Source organism: Pagrus pagrus (genome assembly GCF_965226575.1).
Source record: "Pagrus pagrus genome assembly, chromosome: 13".
Taxonomy (NCBI): Eukaryota; Metazoa; Chordata; class Actinopteri; order Spariformes; family Sparidae; genus Pagrus; species Pagrus pagrus.
In genome coordinates, this window is record NC_140197.1 from 1,926,708 (window position 1) to 1,945,258 (window position 18,551).

General features: G+C 41.5%; 1 protein-coding gene across 3 annotated transcripts in view; it reads right to left on the bottom strand.

Moving 5' to 3' along the window:
• Positions 1 to 18,551, bottom strand: part of abcc1 (ATP binding cassette subfamily C member 1 (ABCC1 blood group)) — a 55,630-nt gene that overhangs the window by 26,625 nt on the left and 10,454 nt on the right. For 2 of the 3 annotated variants that reach the window (XM_084370670.1, XM_084370671.1), the window contains exons 6-17: positions 11,154 to 11,215; positions 8,726 to 8,857; positions 7,106 to 7,333; positions 6,056 to 6,233; positions 5,534 to 5,695; positions 4,784 to 4,876; positions 4,287 to 4,490; positions 3,769 to 3,915; positions 3,475 to 3,562; positions 3,230 to 3,299; positions 2,779 to 2,905; positions 1,506 to 1,682 (exon numbers count right to left, since the gene is read on the bottom strand). In XM_084370670.1, the coding sequence (XP_084226796.1) occupies positions 1,506 to 1,682; positions 2,779 to 2,905; positions 3,230 to 3,299; positions 3,475 to 3,562; positions 3,769 to 3,915; positions 4,287 to 4,490; positions 4,784 to 4,876; positions 5,534 to 5,695; positions 6,056 to 6,233; positions 7,106 to 7,333; positions 8,726 to 8,857; positions 11,154 to 11,215 (1,668 nt within the window). Of the gene's footprint in view, positions 1 to 1,505; positions 1,683 to 2,778; positions 2,906 to 3,229; positions 3,300 to 3,474; positions 3,563 to 3,768; positions 3,916 to 4,286; positions 4,491 to 4,783; positions 4,877 to 5,533; positions 5,696 to 6,055; positions 6,234 to 7,105; positions 7,334 to 8,664; positions 8,858 to 11,153; positions 11,216 to 18,551 lie in introns of those variants that run through there. The other variant, XM_084370672.1, reaches the window with a different exon arrangement.

The following is an 18,551-nucleotide window of genomic DNA, read 5'->3' on the forward strand; positions in this document are numbered from 1 at the left end:
AACACAAAGAATATTACATAACACATTACAGTACAAATCTTGAGTTTTATTTTTCAGCTGTTTTTCAACAGATTTACAGTGTTTGATTTGATTTTTTTCATTGCAGGCAACACAAAACATTTTTTTTCAGCTTCTGGCCCCTGCAGTATTTGCAAAACAAAGATTGTCTTTGGCAACTTATATGAGGAAAAGCCTCTGTCCTCCTGTCTGTCCGACCGACTCTTCGTCACATTTCTGGCCGAAAAACAGCGTCTGTCCCCGTCAAAAAACTTAAACTCACCAACTGTTTGTCAACCCTCCCTACCGAGGCGCCGGCTTTCTGTGTGAATTATACTCTGGTTCGTCTTTCACGCCGGAGCTGCTCGGCTCTGTGTGAACAACCAACGGCGGAGAATTGTCGAACCGCCGCTGCGGTGATAATGCAGCATCTGTGTGAAAAGGGCTGGTAACTTGTGGTTGTGATGGTAACTTGTGACCTTTGCTCGCACACTGTACGCCAAAATCATTTTCCCGGTTCGCACGTACATTTTTTAAGGGGCAAATACTCGCAGTATAGAGCCCTGCACAGGCGGACTTAAGTGCTGAGAGGAGGATGGTCGGACTGCTCGTCTTGCAGTCAAACACTTCCTGCATGCTGCAATCACGTGTAACGTTACAGCCAATCATTGGCAGCATTATCAGATCTTGATCCCGTGATTAACCTCTGGGAACCGAAACTTGGCACCGAAAGACTAGGCATATTTTGATACTCGGTACTACAGAAGCATTTCGGTCGGTGCCATAAAAGAACCTAAGTTCGGTACCCAGCCCTAGTCATTACAAGCCTGACCTTAAAATTTTCCTAAACCCAAACAAAGGGATCAGAAAAAGATTGAAAAAAAGAACAACAACCTAGAAATCAACATAGTATAGATATCTACCTATGAAATAAAACCACTAATCCTCTTGATGGCAGTGTTCCAGTGTTCCCACTGATGTAAGTGATTTAAATGCAGACAACTTAGAGAAAATACCCTACATTTGCACTACAACCCTGATCCATGAAAGTTGGGATGCTGTGTAAAACATAAATAAAACTGAATGTGATAATGTTCTAATCATTTTTGACATATACTCTACTGAAAACAAAACAAAGCCAGAACATATATCTAAAATTCACCTCATGAACTTCATTGATTTTTGTAAATATATGCTTATGCTGAATTTGATTCCAGCAACACGTTTCAAGCGAGTTCGGACTGGGGCCAACACAAGACTTGGAAAGTTGCAGAATGCGCCAAAAACACCTGTTTGGAACACAAGTAAACAGGTTCATTGGTAACAGGTGATAGTATCACGTTTGGGTATGAAAGGGGCATCCTCCAAAGGCTCAGTTGTTCACAAGCAAGGTTAGGGCAAAGTTCACTTTATTCAGTTTGTATTGCCGTTTTACACAGTGTCCAAACTGGTTTCAAATCAGGGTTGTACTATGCAGATAAACGGACTATGTATTCCTGAGTTGATACCTTCTCTCCAATCTCGGTCTCATCTCCAGCAGGAAGGATCTCCAGGTCAGGCTGAAGGGCACATGCTTCCACCACACACCGGTACCAGGCCTCTCTCCTTTCCTGACCAAACATTATGTTGTCCTTCAGTGTGGAATTTTGGATCCAGGCCTGCTGGGGAACGTAGGCCACCAATCCCTAGAAGCAACATAGCAGGTGAAACAAACCACAACAACAGGTAATGATCTCAATCTTTTAATAGATGCTCTCTAAAAAAATGCAATCAGATGTTTAGCTTCTTATCTTGAACTGAACCAAAAAAGTGAACAATATCTTAGTTAACAAGAGAGTGATTCAGCTTCTGAATGATGACGCTGCTCTGCAGTGGAGTGAACAGGTAGACAGTCCAAAACAACAACATGATACACTGCAGAGACTCAGTCTGTTGCAATACTGTCTGGTATTACAAGCTAAACAGTACCTCTTGAACACCTTTTGGCATGGTAACTGTAGACATTAAAAAATGGTAAAGTAGTAGCCTCTGAATGTTTGGAAACTGGAAATCAAAACCTGCACAATGGAAAAGAGACTAAAATGTCACTATAGCTATTCTTTCACAAGACTAGAATTGGTTTCAAAATAGTGCTAAATTAACATGCAGAGTGTTCTCTCTACATGTTGGTGTTTCTGTAAATTCTGTGAAAAGCTTCTTGCCTAATTAGGGCCCGAGTATGAATCTCGTGCGAGGCCCTACTGAATTTGCTCAGATTATTATTATTATTATTATTATTATTATTATTATTATCTACGAATATATGTCTATGCATGGGATAAGGAACTCTCTAGCCAACTACCCCTCACAAGTGTCTCACTCTAAAAGGTCCTAGTGGAAACAAGCACTATATAATAATACTATTGTTGCAACTATCCCCAAATTAATAACAGGTAAAACCTTCAAATGGCAAATGTTCTTAAAAAGGTCATATGGTTTGCTTTGAAACCCCCAACCCCACCCCACACAGCAGTGTCTGTATGTCATGTTCCACTCTTATGAATCTTATGAAGTCCTTTTCTCATGATAAATTATCTTGTTGTCTCGAAAAATGTCGGCATTAAAAGAATAATTACACCAATGGGCTTCTGTACTTTCAGGACCTGTGCTACTTTAAGCCCTGAAAATCTCACGGCAGTATTCCAGGTTGAAGACGCAGCAGACGGACAGCTTTCAGTGCACACATCTGAATGAGGGTCTCAATGTGTCAGTGTATTTATGTGAGAGAGCAAGAGCAGCCACCTTGACAGCCACAGTTCCTTCTAGTTTGTCCATCTCTCCGAGCAGGGCAGAGAGCAGCGAGGACTTTCCTGAACCCACGTGTCCCACTATGGCCACCAGAGAGCCTTCTGGGATAGACACATTAAGCCTGTAGACACACAGAGACACGTTCACTTTCTTAAAAAAGGTTAATTTCTTAGAAAAAATAATTACATACTGATAAATATATATGTTATATATAAGTTGATAAATAGTGACGTTAAAAAGACACACATCTAATGAATCTCATCGGGTCTGCTTTCTCATCGAGAAAACATTATGAGGAAAAAAAAATAGGTTAAGGACTTGCACCAGGACAATATGATACCTGGCTGGTTTTCCATGCTGTGGGATTTTTTTTACTCAAATAACAAAAACAGAAACAGAAAAACTATTAATGCACTGAAGCATCCTTAGGAAAGACAACGCATACTTTTTGAGTGTTGGTGATTCAGTTCTGGACCAGCTGAAAACTCCATCCACTATGGAGATACTATATGGGGCTAGGGGAAAGAAAAAAAAGACACGTATTAATATACTATATGTGAAATACCTTCATACAGAGAAAATACAGGAAAGAGGAGCTACAAGATATGTGGGAAAGTACAATTCTGAAAGAAGGGAGTGCATAACACTAAGCAATTGTAAAGAAAAGCAGAAGAAGAGAAGACGACTCACAGCTTGCTACTGCTTTGTGCTCCACACTATCTTCCTGCAGCTCCTCGTGTGACAGAAACACTCTTAGCCGCTTCAAGGATACACTGGCCTGAAGACGGTAGAGATAGAGTTGATGTTTCCTAGACCTTTAAAATTATAATGTGAAACAACTACACTGTGGAATATACCTGCTGTAAACACAATTTAAACATACACCCTCCAAGAACAAAACATGATATGCAATGCAATCCAGTGGAAAAATGGAGACAACTGATGGTGACTGAGTTCTCAGCATGCGAATAGAGGCACACTAACCTGCACCATACTGCTGATGACCATTGGCAGCATGTTAAGAGGAAAACGGAGGATGTTGAAGAGCGCCAGTGATACGAAGGCCTTCTGGGCATCAAGTACATTATGTTCGTCGATCAGCACATACACAGTAAAAGTGGACAGGGCAACCTGTACAGGGAGCCAGCAGGAGGGAGAAAGGTCACACAGAGGCAAATAGATCTTAATGGGATTACAGTTGATTTGATTGATTCATTAATTATGAAAATATGCTCTGACAACATGTTTTTACTCGCAGAAACTGAGATAATTAAGTGAAGTTTCCCTACAAATTAAGTGCAGCTTATTTTTTTAAACACTCTGTGACACTTGTCATTTGTCATTGTCATCATCATCTGTATAGATGCTGGTGCTAGCTTGTGTTTGTACAAGCTGAACATGATTCTATGTTCTGTTGATGAGGTCCTATGTTATTTTGAAAGAAAACTATGCACTTAATTTGTTCATTGTGATCCATATCTGTCCTACTGTGCTGGACTCACCAAGAAAGGTGCACAGACCCAGGTGAAGGTGGATACTGCAGCCAGATAGGCGGCTTTCTTCAGGACCTGCAGCTCACTCTCACGGATTTCTGACACCTTGTCTTTGAAGGCCAGCTCCCAGGCGTACAGCTTCAGCACTTTGATGCCATTGAGCATCTCATTCATCAGCTTAATGCGATTGTCCTTACTCTTCATCTGAGCAACCTGCTCAACACACACATGCACAAAATATTTACAGAAACAAATACAAACTGCACAATGCTACATAGTAACATGAGGTTAACTGTGGATCCTCAGTGCTAGCGACTTGTTTCAGTAGGACCTCTGTGTGTGTTCCATCTGTGCATGAATGAAAATGAAAGTGTTCTATTGGATATGTCCTTATTGTCACTGCACACATTACCTAACGCAATGCACAGGTCTGATCACTGAAAAGGCCGGGAAAGGCCAAGAAGTTGACCCAGTCATGACAATGTTTGTCTGTGTTGAGGTCCCACCTGGTAGGTTTTGGTTTTCATGGCGATGACAGCATTAACAGGAACCATCAGAACCATCACAGCCACCCCAGCTAACACGGATGGACCCAGGTTCTGCACAGAAACAGATAAAAAAAAAACAACAACAATAAAAACAAATTAAGGAGGCAGTTCCACCATGTCCGCTACTACTCGGAAGTGGAACATCATCCCACACACATAATTCCAATATGTTTCACAGTTGTTTTGCTTATAGTTTTGTTTTACAGCAGATTGCTTTTTCATGATTGACTTGGTAAGAGGCTTTGTTACATACATTACTGAACGTCATACCCACAGTACATACATATACAGCTTATACAGTTGAAACAAATGCAGACTGATGTTTTAATACCAACAAAATTGTGTTCATAGCATCAACTGTCAAGTATTGAAAGTTAGCAGCGAGTTCATACTATTTGATCAAATAGTGTCCTAAGGCCTTCTGTCCATATAGAGTTTTTTATCCAAGCACCACCATCTTTTTAAATTGTCTCACTGAGGAGAAAGGTATGCAGCAGCACTGCTCAGAGAAGTGAGTGCACCACACTTTTTGTGTGACCACTAAGTGCTTGTAGTTGAAAATCTCATTTGTTGTTAGTCGCTCCTGCACAGGTTGACAATCATATATAGTTAAATGCAGCTCACCATCAACCTGGCGCACTGCAGGGTTTGTTGGTTATTATAGTGATCTTGGACCTGTTTCATAGTTGATAATTGCTGTTATCCTACCTGCCAGAGAAAGTAGAGGGCCAGCACCACCTGCAAAGGGGCAGACCATATCATGTTGATGTAAGTGATGAGGTCCATGAAGCGCTGAGCGTCCACCGACATTAGATTCACAATCTCTCCCACTGTGGAGGTACGGCGTGCTGCGCTGCTTATAACCAAGGCCTGAAAGAGCAGATCCAGAGGAAAAGTCCCTATAAAGGTTAGAGCCAAAGCATGCACACAACTGACCATGAGTACAATTAAACCACAAATTCAAATTATGTGACTCTAACTTTAATAAAGTTTAAATGATTGTTTCCACTCTTAATCGCTCAATCAATCAAGAATCAATCTCTTCAGGGTGAAAACAGAGGAATGAGAGAGCTTTATCTGGTTTTAATAATACTCATCCACTTGATTGTTTGTTATTGAGTCTGTGCCTTTTAATATTTTCTGTTTATTGTATTTCTGTAGCCTTTATAATTAGCAGAGAGGGAGAAATTGTAAAAGTCACTTTTAAGTTGTATTCAAATTTGCCTGTACCTTTCTGTAGACAGCTCCAATAATGGCGGTGCGCAGACGCATGCCTGAGACAAAGCAGACATGAAAGTACCTCTGGAGGATGAGTGACTGCACACAGGTACTTATAAAGAGCAGAGCGGTGTAGAAGAAGCCTTGCCACGCGGGGACACTGGTGTCGTTGATGAAGCGGATCAGGAGCCTGAAAAGGTCCGAGTAAAGAAAGTGAACATCATGGACATATTTTAACTAAGCCATAATTAAGTCACCAACACACTGTTGTTTGTTAGCCTTTCACTCCAGGACGGAGGATGATGGTCAACAGGTAAAAAAGTACCTTGTGGAATAATCTCAGTGGAAACACATTTGTAACTAATGTCTTAATAAACAAGACATAAGTACATTACCTCAGATGTCTTTTTATTAAAACTTTTTAAACTTACATTGACTAATGAAGATGAGCAACAGTTTCTTTATTACTGAACCTGAAGGGCCTCTGGGACCGTTGGGTAACAACCATACGTTGTAAGTCCAACGCATGGTAGCCCCATGCGTTGGACTTGCCAAACACAAAAATAACCAGTATAAACCAGAAAGTTCTCATTTGGACTCATCCGTCTGCAGAACATTTTTCCAACAACCCTCTGGTTCATTTACGTGGCCTCCTAAAGCAAACTTTAGATGGGCAGCAGTGTTCTTGGAGAGTAGTTGCTTCCTACTTGCTACCCATACTAAACACAATTCTTGTTCAGCGTGTGTGTCTGATGGAGGACTCATGAACACTGACATTAGTTATCGCAAGAGAGGTCTGTTGATGCTGAGATGTTATCCTGGGGTTCTCTGTGACCTCCTAGAGTATAACACACCAATCCTTAACACTTTTTCAACAAAGACAATAAGTGTTGGATCATTTTGCATAATAGATAAATGATTAAGTATAACCTTTTCTGTATATTTGTTTAACTGGATAATCTTTATCTACTTTTAGAACTTGATGGATCACATCTGATCATGTATAGGGTTCACAAACTTTCTAGCAGCACAGCATGTTTCAGAAAAACTGAGGTTTCTCACCGGAGGATCTCTGGCCCAACGAACATGAGTATGTCCTGGATGATCTTATAGAGGCAGGAGATGAAGAAGTAGGGCCCAAAGGTCAGACACAGTGCCCAGAACAAGGATGGCTCCTTTGTTTTATGGGGAGTTTTTACAAGCAAGATTTCAGCCTCTTCCACCGCTCGGCCCTCTTTGCTCTCACTTTGCGGGACCCGTTTGAGGGAATATAACGTTTTCTTCTCCGTCCTGGGAAGAGATAATGGAAGGAAATGCAGACTGCTTCCATTACACATTCTAAATAAAGAAAAGTTTATTGAGAGGAGAGTCAGAAATGATTTAGGTAATCTATTCCACCATAAGTGGCCCTCTGAAACCGAATAGTTTTTGTTTCTTCTTTGTATCTGATAGTCATTTACACGTAGCTATACTGCACCAAAGGAAAGTAAAATATTGCTGTTCCCACATGCATCAAATCTGGTGGGCATCCAGTAGGTGCAGTTTTACCAAGGTAACAGTAGCCCCATTCACACTGCCCTTTGAGTGTGGGAATCACGCGCCGATTCTCCGCATCCTCCTCTGTGTGAAAGTTTCAGATGCAGAGAGGGGGGACAGTTTTGCTGAGGCTTTGATGCACCTCCGGAGGTAGTATCAGAGCCGCAGCAGAGGCGAGCCGGCGTCTGTGTGAATGGATAAGCTGGAGGCACGGATCAGGGGTGTGTCGGTCTGATGGTGTTCACAGTCTGACAGCTAAACAGATCCTTCACTCAACAAATAAAATAAATAATAATAAATGTCCCACAAAGCAACGTTACAGGACCAAACAACAGTAACGTAGTAACTGGTAGTGTCTTTGGCAACTTAAATGAGGAAAGAAATACTGCAGTTATACGTGGAGAAGTGTCTGTCATCCTGTCTGTCCTCCTGTCTGTCATCCTGTCTGTCATCCTGTCTGTCCTCCTGTCTGTCCTCCTGTCTGTCATCCTGTCTGTCCTCCTGTCTGTCCTCCTGTCTGTCATCCTGTCTGTCCTCCTGTCTGTCCTCCTGTCTGTCCTACTGACTCTTCGTCACATTTCTGCCCAAAAAACAGCGTCTGTCCCCGGCAAAAAACTTTAACTCACTAAGTGTTTGTCTCCTTCACTATTGTGTTGTTGTAGTTACTGTCTCATGGTGACGGTCAGCCCTCCCAACCGAGACTTCAGTGAACTTTCCCCCAGAAAACAGCCTCCCTCCCCGCGAGTGAGAGAGTCAGACAGGGTCCTGTTTACTGATGGAGATTATGTAATTATGTAATTTAGAGCAAAAGACTTAACTGATGAACAGCATCCATATGATTATAAACAGTCAGCAGGTACATGTTTACATTAACAGGAGGACACCGGGAAACACGTTGAAAAAGAAAAAAAGATCTCAAAGTCATGACGTGTACCGTCACGCCTCTTTTGGAACCGCAGCGCTGGCATGCTGTATGAATTGACACACTGGAGCACCGGAGCTGCTTGGTACAGTGTGAACAACCAAAGGAAATGGTGAGCCTTCGCTGCGGGGATAATGCAGAATCTCTGTGTGAAAAGGGCTACCGTTTAATATCTCTGTAGGTTTTCTTGCAGTAATCATTCTCTGCTGTACTGAGCTCCTGACCTCTTGACCTTTTGGCACTCTGTGTTCCAGCGACACACCAGCTGTGGAACCACTCTTTGGGAGCAGTCGTCAGGGTTCAGAGACCACAGGTCCTTTTCCTCCAGAGGACGCTTATAGCCCGTCAGCATCATCCTGATGAAGACAAGATAGGAGGAGGAGGAGGAGGAGAAGCACTTAAGCCCAGTGATAGAACACAAAAGATTTAGAAGTGCAATCTGAGACACACACAGAAGGGTCATGACTGGCCAAAGGAAAGGAATATCATAAGGCCAAAGGTCACAAATGCCAGCGTACTCCTCTCTATCCTGGTTTAGGAAAATATTCACCATGTTTTTTTCCACTAATAAGACAGGACAGCTTTGTTTGTAAAAATAGAATACAACAAAAATAAAAAATAAATAGACTAGTTGAATTGGTGCATTCGTTTCCTTTGTATGTTCTTTAGTAACACCTAGTGGCGATTGCAAATAGCTGCATTGAAGAGGAAGTGAGCCTATGGTAAATATGCAGAATAATGGGAAGTGGTAATCATTTATTAGTTATTTTTTCCCCATAGGCTCCTAGAGGGAGCATCACAGTGCAGCAATCCTCTTAACGTAGTTATCCACCGTCACCAAGTGCTTGCTAATGGGGGAAATGTTGGTTCTTTGTAAATTAATCAATTAAAGGACATGGTCTAGACCTGCTCCAATTGGAAAGTGTCATGTGTCATGTCAGTCCCCAAAAATGGCTTCATCCAGTCATCCACTATTTATAATTATATTAACGTGTTTAAGTAAACATTTTTGAGTTTGATTACATTGTTTTTGATGATGGTTGGTTTGTAGTCAACTACATATACACTGATCAGCCACACATTAAAACCCCTGACAGGCAAAGGGGAATAACATTCCTTGCATTCATGTGGAAACCACTTGACACCCACCACCCAAGTAAACAATGCTGGAGATCATGTTCTCATCCAGGTCATGGTAATTCTAAGTGCTGTATCGCAGGCAATACAGACGTTTCACCTCTCATCCAAGAGGCTTCTTCAGTTCTAACTAACTGGAGGGGAGTCGCAGGCTTTTAAACTCTGTGTGGGAGTGTTCTTACAGAGTCGTTAAAGACACGTGTGAGCCCCGAGTTTCAGAGTCGTTAGGGCCAATTGTGGGTCGTTGGTCCAACCGGCCTTCATGTGGGTTGCTAGGGCTAGGTTAGCCCAGGTGTGAATGGTTTTCAAGTTGTCTGGGGAGAGACCTCAGAACTGCATTGTAGGTGGGTGATAAGTAATGTCTTAGGCCACTCCTCCTTAATGACCCTGTAACGACACTCCCACACAGAGTTTAAAAAGCCTGCCAACTTCCCTCCAGTTAGTTAGAGGTGAAGAAGCCTCTTGGATGAGAGGTGAAACATCTTCAACAAACTGAAACAAGTCCAGTTGCCTATGATACAGCACTAGAGATAGTATTCAGTATTTACAAATATACTCTTTTTTGTAGTTTTACAAATAAAATACTTTCCTTCATTTGGTCCTGCCAAACAGAACAGCCAGTCTGTTCCTTGAAGGATGCAATGCTGGAGAATATAATGTTAAGCTAGCTGTATAGCTGAATAATACCTTGCCTGCAGAATCGTTTAGTGAAGAAAGCATACAGAAAAATCTAGGGGGAAAAGGTGGAAGTAAACAATCTGCACAATAGGGCTCAGACATATATACAATATATATCATTTATTTGATATGAGATTACTTATGAACATATATTACATAAGGTTGGATATGGTTATACGATGACTTAAGTGTTGTCTTTTCCTGTCTTTCTAGGCTGCATTACAGCAAAGTGATGTCAATTTCTGAACTTACCAGACTGTACTCTAATACTGTATCCACATTACTGGTGATTAATTATCAAAAATCTCATTGTATTAATATTTTGTGAAAGTACTAATGGTCATCCCCACGATATTGTTGCAATGTTAATATTTTAAGGCCATTTTCACCAGGCCCTACTGCACAACAATGTTCCAATGAATTCAAAAGCTTTTGTATCACTTTCAGCAAAACCTACTGTCTGTTTCAACAACTATTACACTTTGGGAATAAAAAATAAAAATCCCACAAGCCTCGGCTCCTCTGTGAGAAAACTCTCCTGACTGTGACCACTCTTTTTAAAGGATTATATATGCAAATTAAATTTTGACTTCTATCACAAAGAGGGAACTTAACTTGAACCTTTAATATTCAAAACTGATACAAGTTAATTACACATGTACTACTACTTATTTTAATCTTCCAAAGATTTTCAATGAGAAAAAGACAGTTGGAGGATGGAAAGAGCAGAGTTTTAACTTTCTCATGCCTAAAGTCTTTATTAGACTGCACTGTCTGTTGACACACACAAATATCAACACCACATCCACACCACTGGGATATTAACTGCCTGCTTACCTGGAGATCCACCAGAATGATATTTTTGAGAGGAAAGAAGCGCCAGGTTCAGGGCAAGGATTCTGAGGACAAAAACATTACAGTTACACCAAAATAGTTTTCTGCTGATGAGATACTGATTAAGGAAGAGGAAGCAGCATGTAATCTGATAAATTCCAGTGACACTCTGTGCCTAAGTTGCATTGTGGGTAATGTAGGCGGCATGTTTCGGAAGAAGAACTTCAGGAAAAAAGGGGATATCTGCTGTATTGATTTTTTTCCATAATTAGTCCAACAGTGTTACAGGAGTGCAACGCTACACCAATACGTAGACTGCTCTTCAAAATCTGGAGCCTACATTAGCCACAATGCAACTTGCCCATCCATCCACCTTGAGTGACACCACTGGAGGCATTTAATCAGATTACATGCAGCTTCCTTTGGAGGCACAGAGTGTTTTCTGCTACTTTTTCCACATACTAGGTAGTACTCCCCAAGAATGGTAAACACACATTAATGAATAAAATTGGTGGAGTTACTCTTTAAGCTACTTAAAAACACTTATCGCCCTCGATTTGCTTCAAAACACACTTCTTCTCAGATTCATAACTTAGTGAAATCTGACCACACTCCGATCCGTCGCAGTGCATATATCAGCGAGCTCCGTGACCGCCTCATCCCATGCTCCGTGTCTCTTCATGTTGTTTTCCTGTCATTTGTGTATTTGGTCTCAAATCTACATACAGTCATGGTCAAAAGCCTACATGCACTTGTAAAGAACATGTATATTGTGGCAGTCTCAAGTTCCTATGATTTGATACAACTTGATTACAACTCATTTTTAAACTACTTTGTCACCAAAAACATTGATGAAGTTTGGTTCAATAATACATAGGTCTTGTGTGACCAGATCTGCTGGGTCAAGAATATACATTAGTAATTCTAATATTGTGGGGCGGCTGTAGCTCAGTGGGTAGAGCAGGTGACCAGTGACCAGCGACCAGAAGGTTGCTAGTTTGAACCCCGGCTCCCCTGGGCGGAACTGAGCTACATGCCGAAGCATCCTTGAGCAAGATGCTGAACCCCGACATTGCTCCTGACGTGCAGTTGGCACTGTGTGGCAGCCTCTCCTGTCAGAAAGGGCCCTGCGACGAACTGGCGACTCGTCCAGGGATATACCCTGACCTTCGCCCATATGTAGACTGGGATTGGCTCCAGTAGCCCCGCAACCCCCTGAAAGGGGGGATAAAGTGGCCCTGCGACACCCCGCGACCCTCACGGAAAAGCGGACAAGAAAATGAGATGAGATGAGATTAATTCTAATATTTGGTTAAAAGTCCCTTGGCCATTTTCACCTCAACTAGGTGCTTTTGATAGCCATCCACAAGCTCCTGGTAGTGTTAACTTCCTGGCCCAGACTTGTTTCTTCAGCAGAGTCCACATGTTCTCGATGGGGTTCAAGTCAGGACTTTGGGAAGGCTGTTCCAAAACCTCAATTCTAGTCTGATTAATCCGTTCCTTTACCACTTCTGATGTGTGTTTGGATCATTGTCCTGTTGGAACAACCAACTGCACCCAAGAACCAATCTTCTGCTGATGGTTTTAGGTTTTCCTGAAGATGTGGAGATAATCCTCCTTCTTTATTATTCCATTTACTTTCTTTAGAGCAGCAGATCCACGGGCAGCAAAACAGCCCCACAGCATAATACTACCAGCACCATGCTTTACAGTAGGTCTGGTGTTCTTGGGGTTAAAGGCCTCACCCTCCTCTCCTCTGTTTTTGTTTTATCTGACCACAGAGTTTTCCTCCAGAAGGTTTTTATTTGTCCATGTGATAAGCAGCAAACTTCAGTTGAGCTTTAAGGTGCCGTGTCGCGATACAAAACACGCTTGACTGTGGACACTAACACCTGTCTTCCAGCAGCTTCTAGTACATCACAGACTTGCTTTTTGGTGGTTTTTGGTTAACTCTTGACCATCCAGACCAGTTTTCTCTCAGCAGCAGGTGATAGCTTGTGTTTTCTTTTTGATCGTGGCAGTGACACAACTGTGCCGTGCACTTTATACTTACAAACAATTGTTTGCACAGTTGATGCAGGGACCTGTAACCTGTAATGGCTCCAAGTGAATTTCCTGACTAGTTCAAATAAATGAGCACGTTTACATCATTATCTGATTTATGGAGTTACCAGATTATTCAAGTGGCCATGTAAACAGCAAAATTCAATATGCTTTATTTGATAAAAGTCGTTATTGGATTATGAAAAATCTGATAAACACACCTAGTTTTTTACCCAATATTCCGTTTTATTCGGTGCAGGTTTACCGTTTATCCGGTTTCTTTTGGTCTTGCGCATGTGTGAAAACATAAAAGAAACCACATATTGTTAAAACGCGAGCGGATGTGGATGCGTTTTCTGCTCATACGCATAACGCAAAGACGGAGAGCATCATTTTGCATATTTTGCAAACCTAACAAATCCCAATTAAGGACAGCCCTGACCGCTGGAGACGCCATGATAAGTGATGCCATGTTGTTAGGATGTTTTGAAAAAATAAAAAATTAAGAAAACCCGCAGTTTTCAGTCATGTATTTGGAAAGAAATCCAACTAATTGACTGAATCATGAAAACCTGTTTTTTCCATTATCGCATTACTAAAGTGCATGTAAACACGTCAAATCAGATTATTGTCATAACCTGATTATTCCCAGTTATCGGATTATTGTGGTCATGTAAATGTGCTCATTAATGCACTCTTTCAGATCAATGCTGAGCTCCATTCGACTTCCTGTATCTGCTTGGGTGCAGACGCTTTTCTGCTTGCTCTTGCTTCTGCTTGCCTTTTTTCTACTATTATTCTGTTTTTTCTTCACTGAGAGATTACAGGCAGTGACTCCTGGATATTTAGAAACCAGTGGGAGTACAATTAATTGGAGATAAAGCATATTGCTGCCTCATTTCAACATTTTTCCGAACTCTTCAGCACTTTCTGAGCGAGGCCTAAGAAGTAGCACAAGCCTGTTAGCAGCTAAGGCTAACTAGCATCAAAATGGCTCCCTTTACTGCGGACGACTTTCAGAAGATCCTTCAGAAAATTGCTGTGCAAGAGCAGGCCTACCCAAATAACAAAAATACATCTGAAGAACAGATTTGCTCCACTCTCACAAGAACTCTCACAAGACCTTGCAAGCTCTCCGTCGCATGACCTGAAAAACATCAGGAAAAAACACGAAAAATATGAGACCAAATTCAGAAGTGAAGGGAACAGAGAGAGCTAATGACTGGGCCTCAAACACTGATCGTGGGTGATGCTGCTGTGAAGGAGGTAAACAGCTTTTGCAGCAAGAAGAACACCAAAGTACTCTGTTTTACCAATGATATGGTCTCTGACATCTCAGGAAAAATTCTGGACATCCGACAGCGAAATCTCTCATCTTACACACAGGGGCCTGTGATGTTGTGAAGCAACAATCTGAGGTATTGAAACAAGACTTTATTGATCTGTTGAGCAAAGTCAGATCTCTTGATACTGTGGTGTTTGTCAGCAGTCCTCTACCAACTGTCCGAAGAGGTGATGAGAGATTCAGCAGGTTGTTGATGTTGAACAGATGGCTCAAAGCTACATGTGCCGCTCAATCAGTGAACTTTATTGACAATTTTACCATTTTCTGGGAACGCAGACACCTCTTTAAGGCCAATGGATTTTGCCTCAACAAGTCAGGAGTAAGGCTGTTAACCTCCAACATATTTTACTCTGTGCACCACACATCAGTTCCTCCTGCCAAGGACAACAAGCGAGACAAACCAAGACAACTGATAAGTCAGCACTAGGGAGGAGAACTACTACTGCCTGAGATAAGCTCCAAACAGAGAAGACAGCTGTGCCAGGAGGAGGAGTCTTCACCGTCGCCATCTTCTCCCTCCAAAGAGGAGTGCCCTCCGGTCTCAGTCTCTCTCTTCTCGGGCTATATTTCTAAACATCTACAGGCCACCTAAATACTGTACGGATTTTTTTGATGACCTTGTTGAGTTACTGTCTCTTATCTGCACTGACTTTGATTGTGTGTTAATTGTTGGTGACTTTAACATCCATGTCGACAAACCTGAGGACAGATGGACTACAGAACTGTGTTGTGTCCTTGATAACTTTGACTCACTCAGCATGTGACGCAGCACACACACAACAGGGGCCACATCCTAGACTTGGTTATCTCCAAGGGTCTGAACATTTCTAAGGTTCTGGTATCTGATGTTGCTCTCTCTGATCATTACTGTGTTTTCTTTGAGAGTGATATATCTGTGTACACAAATGTTCAAACTGAGGTTGTCTCAAAGCGCTACATCACTGAAAACACCAGTGAGATATTCATTGAGGCTTTCTCCTCCACACCTCCCCTCTCCAGGTTCTCTGTCAATGACCTTGTAGATCATTTCAGTTCTACAGTTACAAATGTTAATGATGTCATTGCACCCACTAAAGTGAAGGTGGTCTCTGGTAAGAAAAAATCTCCTTGGAGAAATGCCTAGCTGGTCAAAATGGAAAAAAAGGAATGTGGAAAAGCAGAGCACAGGTGGCGAAAAACTAATCTCCAGGTTCATTTTGACATTTATAAAGAGAGAGTTTACATTTTTAATTTGGAACTGAAAAAGTCAAGGCAGTCCTTCTTTTCAGACATTATCACCAAAAACAATAATAATGCAAGTGCCCTGTTTGCTACTGTCGACAGGCTAACAAACCCTCCTGTGCCAGTAGCCTCTGAACATCTATCTACCAGGGCCTTTAATGAATTTGCATCCTTCTTCACTGACAAAATTCAGAAAATTAGACAAGCGGTCTGTGCCACCGTACCAGGTACAGGAGGTGTGTTGTCCATGTGTCCACCTAAAACAGACTCTAACACCATGACACAGTTTGATCCAATCAATGACAAAAACCTGCAAGAAATAATACAACATTTGAAATCTTCCTCCTGCTGCCTTGATATTTTACCAGCAGGGTTCTTCAAAAAAGTTTCAGACTGCATGACTCCAGATCTGCTACAGATTGTCAACATGTCTCTTCTCTCAGGCGTCTTCCCCCAAGCCATGAAAACTGCAGTTATTAAACCACTCCTCAAGAAGAACAATCTAGACACATCAGTAATGAATAATTATAGGCCCATATCAAACCTCCCTATTTTAAGTAAAATCATTGAAAAAGCTGTTTTTCAACAGCTGAACAATTACTTAATAGTAAATGGCTGTTTTGATGTCTTCCAATCAGGATTTCGACCACATCACAGCACTGAGACTGCTCTTGTCAAGGTCCTCAATGACATTCATTTAAACACAGACAATGGCAAAATTTCAGTCTTAGTACTACCGGATCTCAGTGCTGCGTTTGACACAGTCGACCACGTCATACTACTGGACCGACTGGAAAACTGGATGGGACTCTCTGGTACAGCACTAAATTGGTTTAAATCCTATCTAAATGATAGAGACTACTTTGTGTCTATTGGAAATTACACATCTGAACGGATGAAAATGACAAGCGGAGTACCCCAGGGCTCCATTCTGGGGCCTCTACTATACAACATTTACGTGCTTCCTCTAGCTCAGATAATGGAAAACAACAAAATATGCTACCATAGTTGTGCAGAAGACACAATTTTACATAACCATCTCACCAGGGGACTATAATCCCATACAAACGCTAAGTAGATGCATTGAACAAATCAATGATTGGATGTGTCAAAGTTTTCTTCAGTTAAACAAAGATAAGACTGAAAATAATTGTTTTTGGAGCCAAGGAAGAACGACTAACAGTCTCTACTCAGCTTCAATCTGTAATGTTGAAAACTGCAAACCAAGCCAGAAACCTCGGTGTAATCATGGACTCAGACCTGAACTTCAGCAACCACATTAAGTCAATTACAAAGTCAGCCTACTATCATCTTAAGAATATATCCAGGATAAAAGGACTTATATCTCAGCAGGATTTGGAAAAACTTATCCATGCATTTATCTTCAGCAGACTTGACTACTGTAACGGTGTCTTTAAAGGACTCTCTAAAAAATCCATCAGACAGCTGCAGCTGATTCAGAACGCTGCTGCTCGAGTCCTAACAAGAACCAAAAAAGTAGATCACATCACTCCAGTTCTCAGATCTTGACACTGGCTTCCTGTCAGTCAAAGAATAGATTTCAAAATCCTATTGTTGGTTTATAAAGCACTGGCTGGTATCGGGCCAAAACACAATTCTGATCTGCTGCCACGTTACGAACCATCCAGACCTCTGAGGTCATCAGGCTCAGGTCTGCTTTCAGTCCCTAGAGTCAAAACTAGACATGGAGAAGCAGCGTTCAGTTATTATGCGCCACATATCTGGAACAAACTCCCAGAAAACTGCAGGTCTGCTCCAACTCTCACCTCTTTTAAATCAAGGCTGAAGACCTTTCTGTTTGCCACTGCCTTTCACTGAAGCAATTTTAAGGCTTTGAACTGCACTGTGCCTTTTATTTTCTCTGTGACTTTTATTCTCTATTCTTGTCTCTAAGCTGGCGTAGGCTATTTTAGCCTACTTTCCTATTTCTTAATTTGTTTTAATGTTTTGTTTTAATGTATTTTTAAATGTTTCTAATGTAATTGTTCCATTGTAGCCTACTTTCCTATTTCTTAACCTGTTTTAAAACGCTTTTAATGTAATTTTAATGCGCCTGTAAAGCACTTTGAGTTGCCTTGTGTCTGAATTGTGCTATACAAATAAACTTGCCTTGCCTTGCCTTGCCTTCTTAGAATTTCCCATTGTAGTGTTTGTGGCTCATTCAAATGGGTGTGTCAAACAAGCCCTATTAAAATGGGCCCAGAACAGTCATGAGACTTTATCAATCATAATCACACAGAAGAAGTAAAGAAGCCATGCTACAAAACAAGTCTAAATCAGACAACTTTCTACATCACCAAAATTGGTCATTTAATTTGTTGTAGAGTTGTAGAAATCATTGGAACTCAAGACTGCCATGATATGTGTTGTTCTTAAAGGGCAACTTCACCAATTTTCAACCTTAATCTCTATCTATTGGAATTTAGTTCATGCTGAGGGACACTCTACTCAGCCCCCTCAATGTTCTCTGTGTCCCTGGGGGGCGCTGTAAAATTACTCGGAAGAAGTACAGGCCATTTCAGTTTAGATTTCTAGTCTCCACCTGTAGGAATCCAGTGGGCTTAATAGATCGAAATAATACATACATGGGGGGCGTGTCAGTTGGCACTCAAACTCAAAACTTCTTTCCTGTCTCGCTTGTATGCAAATTATCCATGCGTTCAACAGCGAAAGCGTCATTCTAACATGAGGGCAGAGGAGAGGAGGTCGTAGAGGAGAAGACTTTTACAGTGTTTTGGCTGACTATGATACTCAGACAAGATACTTATTTG